Below are 21,806 nucleotides of genomic sequence, written 5' to 3' on the forward strand. Positions count from 1 at the left end.
CTCAGACAGCGCTAAAACAGATTCGGTAACAAACACTGATCAAAAAAGTCTCAGGAGCTCGAATGTTGTTCATACTATGTACATTACTTTTGGCATTGAAGCGTCTATGACAGGCTTTGGAGTCTTGACATCTGAAGGTTGGAGACGGGTTTTTGAGTATTGCTGCATGAACTGTTCGCCTTCAACTGGAAAATGATGAACAAAAGAGTACAAAAGATGTAAAACGTTGTGGCTGCTGACCCACAAAAATCAATAACATAGCAACAAACGAAAAAAAATAAGATAATATAACTACCTATGTATATAAAAAATGGCTTCCACCCATTATTCCACACTCAGATACATTCCTATCTGAAGTACATTCCTACCACACATTCTGTACACGCATTTACAATCCAAATGTTCATTTCACATCCAAAATAAATATATTTACACAGAGAAGAAAAAACAATATGAATAAATAACTTCATTGACAAAAAAAAAAAAAAAAAACAAGCACTCCAAATTTCAAACATAGTGAAAGAAACAAGACACAGTCATCTACAAACAGTATTAGTTGGTGCTGCTATCTGCTCGGCTCACACTCTGCTTTTGAATTCTGTTACGATGCAGTTTGTTTACATACTAGCTGAGGTCAAATGCATTCTGGGACACTAATGCTCTTCCATTGGAACAGGTTTTAAAGTTACTCTAGCCTCACTGCTGTTGTCTAACGCAGTAAGATGAGCAAGACTATAATGCAGATGACATATTCTCTTCCATTAACAATGACTGAGACTGGTTCCTCTGCTAGAAATATCATTAACATGCCATTTTACACCATGGAAAAGGCTGTGTTGGTAGACACAGAGGTGTTTAGGGTTTCTTGTGTTATTTTTTTACTTAACTACTGCTGAAGGAAAAGTCCACCCTACATTATTTCCTACACCTACTGGTGAGGTACCTTGCATTTCTGTCACATTGTGGAGTCTTTTTTCATATATTGCTGTGAATAGCCAGACACATGTAGATGATATGAATAATGATAAGATACAAGGCTGAAGTGAACATTAAAGCTGCACTCATCGAAATTTGATTTTTCATTACTGGACCCACATTTTTATGCATAATGTGTAAGGTGCTGTTTGTATTGATGAACTAACAGATAATTGTCATCATACTTTCAGCTCCTCTCCATTTTAGTTTCTCTTAGCACATCGTTCTCGTTTTCTGGCTCACAGCTCAACAACGAATTAAAAGCTGGTGAACAGAGTGGAACATTACTGTACCAGCTGAAGAGTGTTTCCCTCTGGAGTTATTGGAGACCAAAACAGAGCAAAAAGGAGAATTAAGTGATTAAGTAATATGGGACTTGAATTTCTCAGGTGGCCAGAGACACAATAACAAATTAACACTAGTGTGCATTTTTAGCTAAGAGCTTTATAGGGTGATAACATGCCAAATGTTATGTTTTGAGCTTATTCTATTGCCCCCTAGTGGCAAAAAATCAATGAATGCAGCTTTAAACATCAAACCATGATGAAACTGATATTCGACAATTGAAGAATCCAATTTCACTTCAAGACAACAACAACACTGAAGCTAGCGTAAAGGGAAAAGACAAGGCGAAGCAACAGTAAAGGTATCCCAGGGTAGATCTGTCTTTTAATATTTGAGCCTATTAGTTAAAATCTGATTGCACTAACTAACTACCTTAAAAGAGGCATGGTGATGAGTCTGACGTTTGCTAACTCACTGCTTCTGTCTTTCTAAATTTTACAGCAACAAAAGGCATTTTACAACTTTTCGTTTTGCAGTATCAACTCTTAAAAACAAGCCGTGTATTTGCACTTTAAAGAAGCTTAAATCTGTGCTATGTTGTGATTCTGAAGCTAGTTTGACTTTGAAAAGAAACAATGCTACGTCTGTAAATTGCAAAATGCCCGTGTCCACTGCAGGCCTTTTCTGACCATCAAAATACAATTATCGTGGTGCCAATGTGTTGGTCCATTTCAGAATGGGCTCTGTGGAAATTATGGCTAAATATGTGACACACAAAAAAAAATTTCTTGCAAAAGTTTGTTGTGAGGCAGGAGATCAGTTCATCCTAAAGGAAGATTAGCAGTCTGATGAGGTGACTGTGATACAGCAGTTTTCACAGGCTTCTCCATGCTTGCTTACTCCTTCTGAGGTGGAGCATCACAGTTAATAGCCAAATTTGTGAAGTGGATAAGGGAAATTTGTGTGAAGAACTTCAACAGATGACATACTGTATGTAGATAGCATAAAAAAGGCTCAACTTGTAGACACAGCATTTGACTGATGAACTGAGAATTTCTATTCTATTTAACTGTTTAAGTGTGGTCAGCTGGGATAACAAACATGCAGACCCTTATCTTAGATGATGGACTTAGCCATCGTATTTAGTCTTTTTATATCAAAAATCATGCATAGTGGGCTGTGCAGGAGGGCGGTAGTCTTTTGATGTTTCATGGTTGCAGTATCAGGTTAACACTGACGTTTGGGTTTCCTACTTGAGTGGAAATACACATTCAAATTATTTGCAAGACAGATTTTAGCCCTCCTGCTACCATCTGTGAGCTTTAAGGGTTAATTTCAAATTGTACTGCACAATGTACAGAAGTGAGCAGAGCTCTGAGATTTGGCATGTCGGGCTCCTATTCTAAACACAAGTAAACATACTCTGCAAATACAGTGTGTGTGTAATACTGTATGCTGTGCTGTAATTTGTCTGTCACTCATGTTGCTAATTCTGTATGAACCCAAGCAGAAATAAGGCATTTCTACTAAAATATTCCATTTTCTTCATGTGATTTTTACAAATCTTACGGAGTCACGCTAATGCCACAATGACTTCCCCTATAATCTGTGATAGCTGTTCTGTTTTGAGTCCAAATTTTACGTCTTTAGAGCCTAAAATCATTTTTTTAGGTTAGACTTTTCAGATCACCTACATCTGACTGGGAGGCAAGAGTTGGTGCTGGCACTGCTGCCGCTTCATTTCCAATGTAAACACATCTAGCTTTCCTGTGGGAGCAGCTCATTTGAATTCTGCTGTAATTGAAGCATGATAACTAGCCCATATGACCAAGCTCATGTAAAATAGCATCCAGCACAGTTATATGTGCTGGCCAATGAGGAGGAGGAAGGAAAAAAACATAAGTCCTGAACTGAATTCATAGACATGATGTGATGCAATCTCTTTCTACCAAAAAAGTTTAACAAACGAACAAACAGGTGATGTGTTTTAGAGCTATTCCCAAAGCATAATTATATAGCCGAGCTAATATGTGATGTAGCACACTGGTAAAATAACGTATTTCTCGTAAAACCTTTTTATGCTTGCTTAACAAATAAAACATAGCATCTCTAATAAGATAAAGATTAAATAATTATTATTTGATCATGAGAAATTACCTTACTTACTTATAGTTTTAATACAATAAATTAAAAAAACATTGAGGAGTGACCTCTCTAGGCTGTTAAAGTGAAAAGAACTAGAAAAAAAAACAAATACTGTAAAAAACAGGAATTGAATAAGTGGTCATTTTGAAAGGCACTCATCTGCTAAAAGCCATGAATTGTGTCTGTGCGTGTGTGTGTGTGTGTGTGTGTGTGTGTGTGTGTGTGTGTGCATGTGTGTCCGCGTGTGTCATGTTTATATGTGTTTATTCGTATTTCTTTACCTGTGAGAAATAGAAGTCCTCACAAGGATATAATGATTGCAAAATCCTCAAGAATGAGGACAATTTGCCGGTCCTCCTGTTTCTCTATGTACAGTTACTCCTCAGGGTTAAGGCTTAGGTTCAGGTTAAAGATTAGAACTAGGATTAGGTTTAAATTAGGGTTTGGGAATGAATGGAGTCAATGGAGGTCCTCACAAGTATAGAAATACAAACTTAATTGTGTCTTTGTTTCCCAGTTACTTCATTCCATATTTGGAAAGGCGAGCACAGTGCATGCACAGTGTTGTGTAGTAGTAGTAGTTGTCATAGTAGTACTAATTGACATCACCATCGATGTTTACAATTACCGACCTCTGAAGAAAGTTTTTTTTAAAAAACATAAAAACAACAACCAAGAAAACCCCCGAAGCGATCCCAAATTTTCATTCCAGTCTGTTCTGCGGATTAAACTGTTTGTGTGTTTGTGGCGGTGGCGTCCGCAAGTCACGAACCCACCAACACCTCCATGATGTGGTCCAGTTCTGTCAGATCGATTTTGAAAGGCTGATTGGCTGAAACCTGGGGGGCGGAGCCACTGTACGGTGACGCCAGCGATTTGAGGAGGTCGTCTGTTGTCACCACTGGTGACAATTTGGCGAGGCCACCGCCCGCTGTCACGCCCACGGCCCCTGCTGTCGTACAGGGGTCAAAGTCATACATGGACGTGTCGATGTCGGCGAACAGGACGTCGTCCAGCGCCAAGTCTGAGAGAAACCCCGAGGGTGAGGCAGAGGAAGGAGGGGAGGAAGGACAGGAGGAAATGTCTACTAAGCCGCCAGGGGGCAGTGTGGGCAGAGTGTCCATCGGCCGGAGCTCGGCACAGCGAGATTCTGCCAGCAAGACGCCAGCTGCCTCTGGTTTAGCACCCATGGTCCTGTAGTCTCTGGGTGGGCAGGAGGGTGTTGGGAGGAGGGGTGCTAAGTGGGAGGGCCGGGTGAGTGGCGTGGGAGCTGGGGAGGTAGTCACGGTCATAGTATTAGCTGCTGCTGTCCTTGTTATGGCTGTGGGAGGACCCAACTCCATGTCACTCAGAGTGGAGGGGAAACCGTCAGTGGACGAGGCAGGCACAGGGACCCTGGGGGACGCCTGGCCCAGAAGTGCCGAAGGTAATGTGGGAGACTGAGCTGGGGGAGGCGACAGAGGAGGGGTGGGTGGGGATGGAGCACAAAAGGTTGAATCTCCACCGTCCTCCTCCAGTAAAGAGGCTGGGGTGAGGCAGGCTTCCAGAGGGGCGAGGCAGGCCTCCACACGGCTGGGGCAGGCCTGGGATGCCTGGCAGTTGGGAGGCACCATTGGGTGGGGTGAAGGCGGCGGAGCGATCGCCGGCATCAACTGTGCTGTCGCTGTTGCTGACAAAACCCCAAAGGAGGGTGGCGCCTCACGGAAGCCCTCGTCCATGGGGTCGTCGGGTGGTGGCGACGGTGGCAGGAGCAGCGGCCGCAGGGAACCCTCCTGCTTGAGTTCATCCTGGATGCGTCGCAGCATGTTGTTGATGAGGACGCGGCGCTCCAGGCTGGGCTCGCCAAGTGGCCGCTGGCTGTACAACTTCATCAGGGAGATGTTGAAGATGGTCTGGCGCTGCAGGGTGTACGATACCTTGGATAGGCCCTCGGGACCGAGGCCTACTCCCCCTCCCGCCACCGACGCCTCCAGCGTTTTGCCTTCCAGCCCCTCTTCATCCTCGTCCAGCTTCCGCTTCGCACCTTTACCGAACATATATCTGGAAAACACAAAACCAGAGAGACGGGAGTTAATTTGTCACCGGGCTGAGAATAAAGAAACTGTTTATTCTGTCTAAAACTGTCAACTGATTAGATTTCCAGTTTCCCAGAGCGGAAAGTCACATACATAAATAGTTTGTTTGGTGCGACCAACAGTCCAAAACCCCAGAATTCCAGTTGATTATCATATAAGACAAAAAAAAGCAGCAAATCCTGCAAACGTTTGGCCAATTAATTTCCTATAGATCGTTAATGATCTCATCATTTCAGCTCTACCATCATCCAGAACAGGGGTAAGTGATCTGGCCTAACGATCACATGATGATATTTTTGGGTAGAATAGCAATCCACAATCTGAGTCACATCTGCATTCTGTTTCCGCTCTGGAAGTTGTGATTCGTATTATTCCACCGCTTTGATGCTTCTTTCAGATGTTTGTCTGCTCGTCACTATTCTTCTCAAACAGCGCTGTCTTCTTTGGTGTCACAACCAATCACACTTTTTGCTTAGACCATATGGAGTTTGGACAGCGCTGTTATTTATTTACGAGGTGCTATATGTAAGTGTTTTGATGTGAAAGTTCAGTTCTGAGTTTTCTCGAGGACAGACTGTAACTCCACCATTTTGGACTGCAGCTGGTGACAGGTGGTCTTGTTCTGCTCAGGTGGAGAACTGGTTCATGTGCCGCTACACCACACTCGCTGCAGTTAGCAGGCTAGCTGTTTAACAGTTTACAATGGTTAACAGCGATTGAACTTTTAAAATTTAATTTCTAAATGTAATCCACAGTATAAAATCTTCTGATCACCTCCGTCTAATCCAGAATGAATCATTTAGTCCCGTTTGACCCACTTGGTGACAATTACTACTTTACACGAGGTTTGTCATGGTAGCAAACCACTCGGGCCGGTCCACTTTAGGCCATCAGTGTTAAATGGAACCCCTCTGGGTGGATCAAAAATGCCAGAAGGCAGTGGAGAAATTTTTTGTGAAAATTTTAATCAGAGCCTGATAACTTAAACATTAATATATTAATCATCCTCAATAATTAAACATGTTTTAAATACAATTTTCTAAACTGGTGAAATGTGAGTCTTTGATACCTGACACCTGATTATTTGTTTTTTTGTATGTTGATAAAATCTCAACATGAGATTATCAGTGTCAGATCTCACCTCACTGACACTCAGATACACTGTACATTCACCAGTGAAGTTTTCAGACTGAAACCCAACAGCTTAACCGTGGTGATTCAAGAAGCTGCTTAAATGCAACAAGCTTACTGCAACAAGGGATTTAAAAAAAAAACATACAGTGAAACCAAGAGCAGCTGCAATGGGAGCCTCACCACTACATACTGTAGCTCAGCACACACATGCACGCACACTCAGAGACATAGACACACACACGAAGTTATGTAATAGCAGCGTTCCCTGCTGTACCACAGGATCATAGGCCAGATTTAAAGCCCAACCCCCTTCCACCCCTCCCTTCTCCTGCCATATTAGAATAGCACATTGAGTTACATAGTGAGGGGGTGGGGCAGGGTGGGGGGTGAGAGACATACAGTAGGAGAGAAAAGAGAGAGAGCCACAGTACACAGCCACAGTAGATTCCCTAAACATGCATGTTCTAGTAGTTAAAGAGATCTCTCTTTTTAATTAAAATATCTGATGGTGCTATTATTGTTTCTGCAGAGAAAGAAAGAAAGAAAGAAAGAAGGAAGGAAAGAAAGAAAGAAAGAAAGAAAGAAAGAAAGAAAAGAGGCATCGCTGCAGTGTGTTTGACTCTAATCCAGGCTGACAGGCTCATGCAGCCAGTCGCTGTCTACACACACACACACACACTGCGCATGCGTCTCCTCATACACACACACGCAGCCACACACACAGGAAGTGTGAGCTGCAGGCCCAGTCACCACGACTGGTTGGTTGCCATGACAAACAGAGTCAGCTGGGAATTCACCCAAAGAGATGACAAAGAATGGGATGGGGTAGGAGGGAGGAGGAGGAGGATGAGGGAGGGGAGTCTGCTGGGGGGCAGGAAGGAAGAGGAAGAAGATGAAGAGGAGGAGGAGAAGTCAAAGGAGGAAGTAGGTGAAAGATTGGTCTGGAAGAGGTGGGAGGGCAATGAGCAGCCTTCTCTCCTCCCGCTACTACAACTACTGCTGAGCTGCTTTTGAGCAACAGATTCAAACCCAACTCTTCTTTTACCTGAAGACTTTGAAACTGGCACGTGCTGCAGGTCTGTTGGTTCAGTGGCTGCACATTTACACTTTCATATTAACAATTAACATTAACTGTTATAGTACAGAACCCTCCTCCTCTCAGCAATATAGTCGCAGCAAACTGCCCTGTTAAGTCAATCCAATTTGATTTAACAAATCACAAAATTACCTAAGCTGTCAGAAACTTTAAACACACAATATGTCATTTTCTGCCACTAGAGGTCTCTCAATAAAGAATCTCTAACACTGTTCGGCAGACACAAGAATTCTCGGAGGGGCTACGAGCTGAGCTGCTGCTAACATGTGCTCAGCTTATTTCTCTCATAACGTAATATTCAGATATCTGATGGCTGAAATCTTTCATTAGGTTAAAATGACCAAGATCTAAAAAGTGTATCATAAAACTGTGGTTAAAACAATGGATAAAAAGTCAATTTTGATGCTTCTGGCAGACAACCACAACATGATGTCATTAACATAGCTCTAGTATATAACATATATAACATAGTTCTAGTAATTTTTTAGTCATTTCAATGTGGAAAAGCTACTTATTATCACTTTAATACGACCGGTTTATGGATGCTTCCGCTTCAATAAGACTTTTGGTTTAAGTCCCTTGGCAGTTAATACAGGTAATACAGGTGATGTTAGTCTTTGCTATCTACCAGATGACATGAGAAAAAAGTGTGAGGAAGCATGTCTTAATGAGCATATCCTGATATTAGTTTCATGAATTAACGATCAGTTTTTTTTCATCAGCCAAAGAAAAGATGTCAGGATTCGCCGCGTTGTTTGATTGACAGGTGATCTCTGGGAGGTGCAGAGCAGAAACACCACAACAACAAATGTCAGCAACAAGATGAACACAACGTCAAATCATACAGAACTGCAATGAAGACGTTCTTAACTTTTATTATGGTGATTAAAAACACATTTTAACATGTATGTGTCCATGAATTTAAATCATGAATGAGATTCTACATTTCACTGCAGCTGCTTCGAGGAAAATGGCGAATCAGAGAGAGACAGAAACACAGAGAATCAAAGAGAGAGCAACAGAGTTAGTTTCAAAGCAGTTTGCGGGTGTGTGATTGAGAGCTGAAGCAGCTGCGCATGTCTGACTCACTGACTCATGGCAGGGTGTTTAGACTCACACACACACACACACGCACACATACACACACACACACACAGACACACACACACAGGGCTAACATACCAGAGGTGCCCCACCCCTTACATTCCACTTCATTATCCTCCTCTTCCCCTTCCTTCTCCTCCACCTCCTCTCTTCTTCACTCACACTTTTTTTTTACCTCTTTTCCATCTTTCTTTTTCATCCTCCCTCTGGTCTTTATGTCACACCTCCCCCTCCTTCCACTGGCTGTCAAAGTTCACAGACCCAGAGCCGTCCTACACCCTGTGAGCACAATCTCGATATGAACACACCAGCAGAAGAAGAAAAAGTCAAAGCAAGAATAATAGATGAGCGTATAGCTGAGCAGATAAAGCGCAGCGGCGGAGGAGCACCGCACTCCAAAATGGAGCTACAGTCTTCATTCAAGGTCATTGTGACTTCACATGCCACTGTTAATAGTCTCGCAAAGTAGAGTATTAAAACTACCTTTTCCAAAAGGTTTTCCATGAGGTGCATGTAGAAAAAACCTCTTAAGACCTTCAAGACAAAGCAGCAACCTCTATAACTAGAAATGAACCAACCTGCAGGTTTGAAGGTCAGTGCTACTACTGAAAGTTGCAAAACATGATGAGTATTCAGTGTGTGCAATAAAAAATAGTACTTCTAGTACTAGTAAGAGGATCTGTTATCACCTCCAACAGTCCTGCAGTGTGACCAATTTTAAAATAAGAGCGTAATCAATTATATCAATCGCATGATTTCCATTAGAGACTGATAATGTCATCTGAGCAAGGTTTTACTTAAATGACAGTCCAATATCTACCTGTTCTTTTATCAATATATGTAATCAATGAGACATCTTGTGAAATGTGCTCCTTTTGCTGAGGTTCATCATTTTTTTCTTATCCTAGAAACCAGGTTCAAAAATGTGCAACAGATAACGAACAAAAAGCAAAATCAATAGATAAATGGTTGTTTCCAGCAGAGCGATCTGATCTGAGAGAAGAACGTCAGGTAGGAACATTTCTCAAAATAAACACTTCTCTGGTTTTTGCCTACAGCCTAAAATATCACCAAATGTCCTGATACGAACCAAGGAACAACCGCACACTGGCCTAGTTTGAAAAAAATTCCATTCATTTTACTCTGAAGCTTGTCCCTCTAAGAGAGAGCTAAAGGACAAGCTAAGGACATAATACAATCAAACTGCGTCAAAATCTGATATTTAACCTCAGAAATCGAGGCCAACTTGTGGCTAAAGGTGTGTTTACATAAGACTACATGAAAAATTGATGATGGCTTCAGGGAGGTGGGCCTTACAATAAAATAATAATATGAGGCAAAGAGAAATAGAACATAAAGAGTGAGTTTTATCATGTCTGAATGACTGAGGAGTATTAATCAAATCTCAAAATGATTATGTAAAACATAACAACATGCACCTTTCACATGTTTAGAGGTGAGGTCAGGTGTGTGTCCAAGCATGAGAGTGTGTGCTAGTGTGCCAACTGTGCCTGCAAACACACATCAGACATGTGGGCTGAGAATATTATTCCAGGAGCTGGCTGTAGTGAGTATGAGTGTGTGTGAGTGTGAGTGTGTGTGAGTGTGAGTGTGTGTGTGTGTGTGTGTGTGTGTGTTTGTGTGTGTGTGTGTGTGTGTGTGTATGGCATGTGCTTATGTGTGCGTGTCTTGTGTGATAGTGCAGTGCTAGAGGATGGACTCTGCAGTGATATTATGATCCTGTAACCGGATACGCTGGTTTCCATGCCTGAGCTGCACATCCACCCCTCCCCCTCACCTCTACATCGAGCTATTTCAGGTTCTCTGGATGCACAAAGTATGGACATACGCTACACACTGCACTGCTGCAGGTAGATGACTGGAACACTTTGTCGTGTTCCTCGTTCCACACGTATTAATCTCAGCGTTCGCAAACAGTGGCTGACTTGCAGTTCGCAGTCATGACTGTGCCTCCACGGTTCCTACTCTCTGTAACGCATCCAGCCCTGCACATGAGGACGACACCGTCAAACTCACTCGTGTGTGTGTCTCTCTCTCTCTCTCTCACACACACACACAACGAGGAACTAGTAAACACATTCCAGACAAAACCCAGAGGAAGAAATGAGTTGTAGTGCTCGCCTGACCAGATCCACTACGCTCAATAGCAGCTACGCTTCCACACACTACTTAGGATACAGTTACAGCATGACGATAGCTGCTTCTACTGTTTCTACCACTGCTGCTACTGCCGTGACTACTGCTACAGCTCTGTCTACTCATAATTTAATTCTGGTTTTACGACATTGTTGAACACACACGTATTCAAAGTGCCACAACCAGACATGGTCATCAAAAATCATCCTCAACACCTCACCAGCAGTGTTTCCACAAATAATGGCCAACTTGCTCTTTTGCATGTGATTGCAATAAAACAGGCAAATATCTTCAAATGGGAAAATACAGGATATATGTCTTTTCCCAATAGCTATCTGTGAGACTCAACAGTCTGAAACATGGATGTGACACCTTTAAACTCTTCAAGACATAGGCTTTCAATTAAGCAAATCATGGGTGGGTTAAAAGGTAAATGCTTATAGGAGATCTGGTGATGGTGAATAAAGGGCGATTCAATATTTAAATGTAAATTAATTTGTTTTGGGATTTCAAGTTGCTTCAACGTTTAATATTATAATAAAATGATGAATATGAGCAATATCATGGTTTTTGTGGTTAGTGTGTGGTGTTAGTGTTAATTACACAAGTTGTCAAATACTCTAGGACTGAGTATACTTGAAAACAAACAGTAGAATCTATCCTGAAAACTCTTTTATTTTGAAATTTCTGAAAAAAGTTTGATAAATGTTTTTTATGACACAACAACAATGAGGGAGGACAGTTGCTAGAGAAAAAATAAGCCAATCATGCAGCTGGAAACAATGTCTGTGTGTGTGTGTGTGTGTGTGTGTGTGTGTGTGTGTGTGTGTGTGTGTGTGTGTTCCCTCGTAGTGATCATAAACGCTCACATGACGAAGGTCAGTTGAGTATCAGACAGGGAATTCACTACGATCCCTTACATAATGACAGACCTGATTACAAAATCCCACAGTTCCTACTGCGCAACATGTAATATCCCCATTAATAAAGAGACATTGGTCAGAGCAGCCAGGCCCGGGGTGGACTTAGCCACTTAAAACAAAAAGGTTGGTTTGCTGAAGGCCATCTTGAAGCCTGAAAGACTTTCTCTCTCAGTTTTGTTGAACGATAAATTAATTACAATTAATTTTTAACAGCAATCCTTATTTTGTTAATGTGACTGAATGGATAAATGGAGTTGATAGAAGTATTTAAAGAGCAAGTTAAAGTGTCTGGAGTTAAGAGATTCAGCACCTCAAACTGCAGCAACCAGAGTGACCATAAGTTGTATAATCATTAAGTTAGGATTTATAACAGGACTGTTATTTAGTCAGATGTAAATGGAAACTGAGGCTGTGTTCAACCATGGACAAAACAGCCAGTTCATTAAACATTGTCAGTCAATCACCTCAGATACACCTGACAGGTGTATGTGCTTAAATGACTTATTCTTTGAGATTAAAGGTGTTATGATACTTAAAACGGAAAATCAACTGTTTTTACAAAAAGTTAACATCATGTCTCACTTTTACAGAATTGTGCAGTAACTCACAATGACACACACACAAACAGTAAGTGTGTGTGTGCTTCTCAAATTTCTGGTAATCAGTGTAGTCACACACAAACGCCCTTACTCCCTCTCTCTCTCTCTCTCTCACACACATACACGCACACACGCACACACACACACACACACTTAAATCTATAAATAAAAGGCAGAAGAAGATAGCAGATTTAGGTCAGCAGACGTGTCCACATGCAGCTGAGCGCTCCACTCTTTTCCACCGAACCTCTTCAGGGAGAGAAAACCCAGCTTGATGCTTCCAGTGACAAAGCCTCAGAAGCTACAGAAATTCACACTGTCAATACGGGTGTACAGTCGTATCCACCTTATTCCTGCAGTATCTGCCTTATTACTGCAGCATGCATCGTACCACGGCAGTGTCGGCCTTATTACCACAGTGCCCATCTTGTTACAGCGGCACCGGCTTCAGTGCTGCAAGTGTCATCATTCTTACTGCAGGCTGCACCTTTATTACTTAAGTATAATCCTTATCATTGCAGTACAAGCCTTATTACTGCACTTGAGGCCATACTGCTGCACTGGGAGCTTCATTATTAATGCTACTTACAGGTATGCAGCCTCTGAAGGTATGCAGTTTATAGTAGCCTGCTACATCCATCCCTCACTGGGGAGCCGATGCATCAGAACCGACCTATGATGGTAAGTTCAAACCTTAGAGATTGACAATGAAAGCCTGCAGCTGTCACCTCTCTCATGATGTCCAGTCCATTTTCAAATCAACACCTAAGCAGATATGTGTTAAAGATGATATTGTTATAGTGTCTCCAAATCCCCCAAAATTTCCTTCCAGCTGAATGTTGATTTATTGAGTCTGAACATAACAGCTGCAAGCTAAGAGAACATGTGGGGAATCTGGGTTCTAAAACAAAATCAGGGACTGCCCACTATTATTTTTTCCAAGTTGTCTTGGCAGTGAAGTGTAGAGTGGAAGCTCAAAATTCAGCCACTGACATGTCTCTTATTGGAAACGTTCCAGTAAATTAATCTATGAAATTTAAAATCAACTTTTTCTTTTTTTTTTTTTTTTTTTAGCATACTCTGGACCCAACCTCAAGTCTGAGGGGTTCCCCACTCAGGCTTCCCCCTCCCCACTGTGGTTATCTGCTCATCTACAGTATAGGCAGTTGTATAACTCTGCTTCACATCTGCCTATGTGTCTATGCTCTGTGGTCTGCTCTGGGTCTATGTTATATTGTGGGTGCTGGTCCAGACTGAAACTCTGACTGTGACCCACATGCAGGTTGTGGGTCACAGCCAAGGGGCGACAGGGTGAGGAGGAGGTACGGTCACTGAGAGAGCAGACTGCTGTGTTGTGGTGCATGTTACGAAACAGAGGCCCCTCCACTCACCATAATGGCTACACGACTGAGACGGTCCCAAACACTGGAGACCAAATCACTTCACACTGCACACACACTTCACCACTTCACAGCAGGTAATAGGTGTACTTCACACAGGTAGACAATAATAATAATAATAATAATAATAATGATAATATAAACAATAATAATAATAAATAAAGAGTTTGTGTGCTTGCAAATGTCATTCATGTAAATATTATTTGTGTTCTGTTGTTGAAGCGTATCTTCAAATGTGTAACTTCACCACGTCGTTAGAAAGGCCTCAAACACATTCTCAACAAATTATATTGTATTGTATTGTAATGTAAATTTCTATAAATTTATGTCATTTTATGTAATTTAGGATTTACTTTTTACACTTGAAATAACTTAATTATTAATTTAGCTAAAGTTATTCATTATAGCGGTATGTACCAGTAGCTGAGTGTATTTTGAGAAAGCACTCAGTGTATTTTGGTTAAAAAAAGTTTAACAGACAGACTTTTCTCCCTAGTGATAAACTGGAAAGTGGCGGCCACTGCCTCGGCTCTGTGAACTGTGAGTTTTCGGCAGACACAGATACATGTTCAATGGTAGTAAAGCAGAGACCAGTATAGACAGATATTATCCGCTAAATACGAAAACTTTTCCAACCAGACCCCGCTATACCCGACAGCAGCACCGCTCAAACACCAGCCTCCACCGTGTCTATTATTCATTAGAAATAGGTTACACTGCCCCGTCGTAACGTATCCCCACGGCGTGTTTTACTTTCCTCTCCGAAAGATATAAATTAAGGTCTTACCACATCCAGGTCCGCCGGAGTTTGAAAGAGAAACATGGGGGGTATTTAAACGGTCCTGTCAGCCACAGAAACACAAGTCGTCCGAGCTCTCGGAGACTCTGTAACACAATGGCGCTGATAGGAGGAGAAAACTGCCTCCGCTCACAGGAACGCTGCTGCCTTCACGAGCCGCCGGACACGACCTACTCCCGAGGTAAACTGCACGTGCGCTTCATGTCATTTGACTAAACATTTTAAATTTTAGATATTAGTTAGTGATAATGACGTATGTTACACCAAGATTCACGCAGGGAAACCCTGAGTCAGATGCACTGCAGAATTTATATTGTTTTTAAAAAAAAAAGTAAACTTTTGTTTGACATAACCTTTATGTATGCGGCAGGCTACTGTGGGTGAATTAATCTTTTATTTATTTTTGGATTTTATTATAAATCTCAGCCTCTAATAAACTTTTAAGATGGTACAGTCATCTGTGCAGAAAGTTTTCCTCTCTAATACTTAAAAACAAAACCTCCAAATAACATTTAACCTACAATTAGTTCATAGATAAACAAACGTTTTTGACAACTGATTGGTTCAAAATATCAATTACACTCCAGAGGTCGTTATTCGTGTAATAACGTCATAATTACTGTGGTGACAGGATCCATTTTGTTGTGGCTCGTAATTTTACGAGGAGCACGTGAACGTAGCAGGAGAAGCTGAAACCGAGCAGCTGCCCTGAGAAGTGGCGTCGTCAACTTTGCTCCGCCCACACACACACACACACACACACACACACACACACACACACACACACACACACACACACACACACAGGCATGTTCTGTAACATTGAATCGCTCTTTCTCTCGCTCTCTCCCTCAACAGGACCATAAGACTAGTTATCTGCTGGTGATTGGCTGTTTTTGACTTGCACTGGAAACTTGAAATCATTTATTTCAATCATTTATCAGAATAGTGGGTGGTCACAGGAATGAGCAGTGGGCTGGTGCCGTTTGGCTGGTTAGTAATGCCCGGCCCGTCCTACCCAACAACAGATGGCAGGGTGATGTCCGGTAAACTCAAACAAAACCCAGTGGAGTCTGCGATGTGCAGACAAAAACACCGGTGGAGCATCCCGGGGCAGAAAATGGGCATCTTGGACCGTTTGTGCCCCCGATGCCCCCTGCTGCACACTCACCCAGTTGTGCACTGATACACTCACAGACACAATGCAAGTCTCCCTACTTTGTCCAGACAGGCTTTGATCAACCTGCTGTCACAAATATTTCCTTCTATTGGAGTCTAGTATTTGCAGAGCACAGAATCGTTCAGTTTCTCCTCTTGTCAGGGAGGAAAAGTGCAATGAGGCCTTCATGGTGCACTGAAGCTCTCCATGTAAAGGCCTGGTTTATTAAACGAAAAAGAAAAGAGAACATTTATTTTGCAGTGATTCCATTGATTTTGCCATTTAAAATACTGGTGTAACCAGGACTTAAGTCATAGCTGGCTGAGGGTTACAAGACACAAAAACACCCATCACTGGACAGTATGACGTGTGACTCAATGTTACAGCCCAAGCTCAGTCAGTGGAGACAGTAGAGCTTATATGGAAACTGCTGGTCAAACAATAAAAGACAGGAACAGGGATTCTCAATACATCAGTATCATGCAAACGGTTTGGCCTGAATGAAAGCTCAGCTGGAGGATGGCTAACAGGCACGTTAGCTCGGTGCATGCGTGAATGCATGTGTAGCCTCTGTGGTGAATGGAGGTCTGATATAGTCCTGTGTTCATCTCTCTGGACTCTGAGTTGACTCATGAATGCCGAGCAGTGAGGAGGGATGGCTCTAAATAAAGATTTCAGGTCAAAAACAGGAAATGGCTCAGTGAGCAGGGAGGGCAGGGCCATAGCAACACCAACTGGAGAGCTGCACCCACAACATCCCTCCCTCCCTCCATCTATCTTTATTTATTTCTCCCTCGCGCTTCTTTTATTTCGCTCTCTCTGTAAAAATCTGCTTGTTCCTCATCTTTCTTTCCCCCTTTGCCTTTGCTTTACCTCTATTTTTCTCTCTCTTCCCTGTCTTTTTCTCTCTTTTTTCTTCCGCTTCTGTCCATTTATTTGTTTTTATTTAATTTCAGTGACTTGATTGCCTTCGCTCAAACAGAATTACAAAAGCACAATGCAAAAGGTCAACAGTTTATGCATTCAGATCATAATGACATGAGAAATGATTGTTTCCCCAACATGCTCTTTAAAATGTAACAGCATCTACAATAACACAAACACAACGTGTAATGCTACAAGTGAGTCAAAAGCCAGTAAATCCTTTATTCTATTGTAGTTATGTTCTGCTCTTTGTCTACGTCTTTATGTGCGAGTATCAGGTTGTGTGTGTGTGTGTGTGTGTGTGTGTGTGTGTCACCATCAGTGTGAACCTGACTCATGGTGAGTTCACTGGTCTAACTCATCGCCTTGTACATGAAGCTACATGTTGCTCCCATCCGTCGCTGTGTTGCACCTCTGGGTGGTAACTCGCAGGTTTACAACTGTCACCAGAATTAGTTTGCTGACCGTCATGTTCTGTTTATATCAGCCGTGACAACACATGGTGCATTTTTATATCATTGAGGTCTATAAATTCACCACACACGTGAGCATGACAATGTGAGGATGACACACACACACACACCCACACGCACACACGCACATACACGCACGCACGCACGCACACACACACACACACGCACACACACAACTGGAATAAGTGATTCATATGCATGTGTCTGTGTTACTCATCAGTTTTGTTTACGTGAGCAATGTATTGATTATGTCTTTTATTACACTGTGTCAGTAATAAAGGAATCTTTACACACTAGTCACCGTTATTGATTATATAAAGGATTTATTAACACACAGCTACTAGTTTGCATTGTGCATTAAATAGCGTAGTAACTGATTGGTATCACAGTTAATACTACTATTTCTGCTAATGCAGTACTAAACACCACGATAACTTCTGTTACTATAGGCACCTACTATAACACTTCTACTACTGCTACTACAAACATTACTGCTGCAACTTTTACATTACCAGCTGCTGCTGTGATCATCACTGTTGCACCTACGTCTGTGACTGTTGCTAACACTGTGGCTGCTGTTACCACCAGTGCGTTTGAAGTGGCAGCTTCATCAACAGACAGACATACCACTGAAAACTCCAGCGTTGTGTTGTAGTCTGAACAGCCGCAAACAGAGACCTTTGGAAACGATGACGCAGGCAACCACAGTCGCTCCCTGATTGGCTCTCATCAGCCTCGACTACCAGTGGTGAATACAACATGATAATGAATTACAGTGTTACTGACCTTTTGTTTTTGCTAGCAGCTGTTGGTCAGTTAAAATTTGCATTTTAACACTGCAGCTGTCTTTGCTGTCTCTCGTTCATAGTATTTTTTGCAACTAATCAACTGCAGAGTAGAAAATCTGCTTCCTGTTTACACCGACTCGCACATGGCTGGTGTACGTGATTGCTCAATATGTATGTGTTTTCAGGTGTGATAGTCTGGATGGAGATCATGTCTGATATGGAGCTAACACGCACATCTGGACAGAGATCATTTAAAAACCACGTTTTCAAATGAAAACATAGTCGTGTGGACGTAGACTAATACATTTACACCTGCTCTGGAGACTTCAGGAAACAATGCTGGACTTCTTTTAGTTTGAAAACTCCAGGGTTGCATTTTAGTCTGCATGGGCAAAAACATAGACTCTTAGAAAAAATGACACAAACACCCACGTTCACTCGCTGATTGGGTCCATCCCATCAAGAGTGTTAGTATGGATGGAGATTATTTCTGGCATTGTAAAATGAAAATGTACTTGAGGGGATGTCGCCTTTGCCTTGTTTTTACCTTCTTCCTGAAAACATCCTGCAGATCTCTGGAAGAAGTGCGGAGCAGCCAAAATGTTGTTACTTTGCATAAATACCCTTAACTCTCAATGTCCAGCACTTCAACTAGTTCTCTAAAAAGACCAACTCCATATGTAGAATATTAAACAGTTGCGACAAGACAAACAGAAGTTTTGTGCCTTATGGGAAATTTAACAATTTTCTTGGTGCAGTGATTCCTGATCAGGTGATTCATAATAAAGTCTCAAGATGATGCCTTTATTGTGAAATACTATGTAGACTAGATAAAAAGGCCTCTAACAGCTATCCATAGCAAACAGTTTGAGGAGGAAACATTAGTTTTTGCTTGAACTGCTTGCAACTCATGGATGTTTGTAACTTGTGTTAAGAGGTGACAAGCTGAGATTCCTTCACCTTACAGTGAAACATGTCACCTTGTCCTCAGGACGACAAATTTCAGCTCGTGGTGCAAACTGGAGACACGGAGTTTAAAACACAGGTAATCAGGTATGAAGGATCTCATGGAAAAATTATATTGACATGCACTGTGGGAATTGTAAGATCCAGTATTATTTTCTGTTTGGAGACTATTCACCCTTTTCCACTTCATGGCACCAGCTCAACTCAGTTTGACAGAAGCTGTGGACTGGACCTGGTACCTGGAATCGTCACTACTGCATCACTGTTGTGCAATGTGTGACCTCACTTCGCTTAACTTAGAACTTAGAAAACATTCCGTTTTTGTTGAGACTGTGTCATGTAGCTGTTGATTCAACTCAATTTTGAGGCCATAGTTTGTGGCGCTGAAGTAATGTCACATTATTTCTCTATTGTACCCCACACGTGGACAGACAACCCGCTTCTAGATTAGTTTGAAGTGTGTGTGTGTAAAAAAAGCTTTCTTGCATCCCATTTGGAAACTATAAATCCTTAGATAAGTGCACAGGCAGTGTGATTTCACCTCTGATTATACAGCTCAATATCTAAATTTAAAATGATTTTATGCAGTGTGGTCATAAAAACTACAACAAACAAATTTGACTTAAAAAAGAAGAGAAAAACTGGCAGATTTGGGAAGGGTGTGTGAAGAGGACCAGAGAATATTAATAATACTATTAGACATGGGTGTGGCACGCCAGCCCAACATGGAGGGAGGGAGGGAGGGAGGGAGGGGAAGGGAGCTCCACACCAAAAACACCCATCTGTTTTCTTTCCCATTCTCTCTCCCTCTCTCTTTGTCTCTCCCTCCTCCTTTTCTCTCTCTTTGTCTCTTTACCCGTCTCTTTATTAGCGTCCATCATTCCCCTTCTCGGCCTCCTGCCTCAGTTCCACACACACACATACACACACACACAGGATATATTCTCCTTAATATATATATCCGTGACTAGTTGCTGAAGTTGCTGGCTGTGAATGTAGACACCTGCTCATAACAGCATCAGCAGCAGTTTGATCTGTCACACTGAGATTTGTGGACATGATGTTCTGCTGTGAACTGTGGTGGATCACAGCAGAACAACTCCAGAACAACAGATTTTAGGCAGGTTCTCTACAGTGCCATGCACAACTCGCTCCAGACTCTCTATGGCAGCTGGAAAGGGACATTTTAACAGAATAAACAAAGACAAATTCGGTCTAATTACAAAGGTAAATCTGGCTTTATTGTATTATTTCTTATTATAAGCAGTGGACTTGTGCCACAAACTGAGTAGGGAAATCAAAAACTATTTAGAGACGCTCTAACACATTTTTGGTTTTGATGAAATAATATGAAAAATAACACCTGCCCTATCTTTTAAAAAAACATTTGTATAAAAAAAAAGCTTATTTTCCTTAACCCCTCTGTGCATAGACTGAAGAATTGAGAAGATAGGTTTATAAATAGAAAATAGTTATGGCGCTCCAAACCAAACTTTTCATCTTGCAAGAAAAGGGCCTTGACTAAGAAAATGGGCGAGTGACCCAGACAGAAACACAGAGAGAGAGCGAGCGGGAGGGAGGGAGGTGTGTTTACTCATGGCTGTGTGACGCCTCCAGTGTCAGGTGACTTACAGGAAAGAAGTTGTTGTTCTCTTTCTTTCTCTCTCTCTCTCTCTCTCTCTGTTGCTGTGTCTCTTTCATTTGTGTCCTTTTCTCTTTTTTCCTTGTGTCATAACTTCTGAAATGAATTGTTCTTCTGTGTCTGTTGTTCACTGACTTCACTGGCATGTTGTTGATCAGACTACAAACTGTCAAAAACAAGCATCTAAATCATATCAGATGGCAAATAATTTGATTTGAAGTAAATTAAAAGTTTGAAAGCTGAGTATGTGATGTTGTGTAAATCAGCTGAGACATTATGAGACACTGTAATAACCATCTCAGACATACTCAGTACAGTACTCTGTTGTATGCTTTAATGTCTATTGGCTCAGGGCTATGTGAAAAGGTTTACTGTAACCCTTTAATGTGTGTGTGTGTGTGTGTGTGTGTGTGTGTGTGTGTGTGTGTACCCATCCATAGCAAAATGGTGAGTGTGACACATTCCAGTGGAACAACTCACCAATAGTCCAGCAGTAGAGGGAACACAGATACTTCTGTCCCCTGGGTGTCAACATGCTGATGACGGAGAATTCATTTCCTACAATTTTGCACAGGTTACATTAAGTCTGAATGGTGGCAGAGAGCGTGAGGGTTGTAGGTGGAGGAAGTAATGCTGGAGGTAATGTGATGGCTGTGGTATTTTCAGCAGTAAAGGTGCCAGTCAAAGCAGCAGACAGTGTAATAACAGTCGTAGTAATACTTAAAACCTCAGCGCTATTATCGCTTTTTACAAAACCTGCACTGTTTTGCCTTCAACAATAGATTCTAGATTCTGCAGCATTTCTTAAAGAGCACTTCAACTTGAACTGAGCTGCAGTGAAAACTCTGTGGAGAGAGACACTGTAGCTGAAAACAGGAAGGTCATTAATCTTCCAGAGAAACCGGGCCGACTCACAAGTCACGGCACAAGGAAGCAGCTTTAGAGACTAGCAGCCAGCAACAATGGTTTAGCTGGTTATCCATCTTTCTTTTCTCATTTTTTTTTTCCAGCCTAGCAGCTTCATTTTACTAAAACCTCTCTCTCCCGTTCAGCCACACCATCCACACAGAGATATTTTTCCCTCTGCTGATGCTCTTTGTTCTGTTTCTCATCAGGGATTCAGTCAGAACAACGTAGAAAAAGAAGAACTTTGAGACAAAAG

The 21,806-nt window shown here is 41.9% G+C and overlaps 1 protein-coding gene across 2 annotated transcripts in view; it reads right to left on the reverse strand.

Moving 5' to 3' along the window:
* Positions 1-496: 496 nt before the first annotated feature.
* Positions 497-21,806, reverse strand: part of sertad2b (SERTA domain containing 2b) — a 38,385-nt gene continuing 17,075 nt past the window's right edge. Inside the window, exons 1-2 of one of the 2 annotated variants that reach the window (XM_023425824.2) lie at positions 14,681-14,815; positions 497-5,445 (exon numbers count right to left, since the gene is read on the reverse strand). In XM_023425824.2, the coding sequence (XP_023281592.1) occupies positions 4,170-5,441 (1,272 nt within the window). In that variant the 5' untranslated portion in view covers positions 5,442-5,445; positions 14,681-14,815 and the 3' untranslated portion in view covers positions 497-4,169. Of the gene's footprint in view, positions 5,446-14,680; positions 14,816-21,806 lie in introns of those variants that run through there. The other variant, XM_023425825.2, reaches the window with a different exon arrangement.

This window comes from Seriola lalandi, unplaced genomic scaffold (assembly GCF_002814215.2).
Source record: "Seriola lalandi dorsalis isolate HSWRI2012SDOR001 ecotype SW California unplaced genomic scaffold, Sedor1 jcf7180002054795, whole genome shotgun sequence".
NCBI lineage: Eukaryota > Metazoa > Chordata > Actinopteri > Carangiformes > Carangidae > Seriola > Seriola lalandi.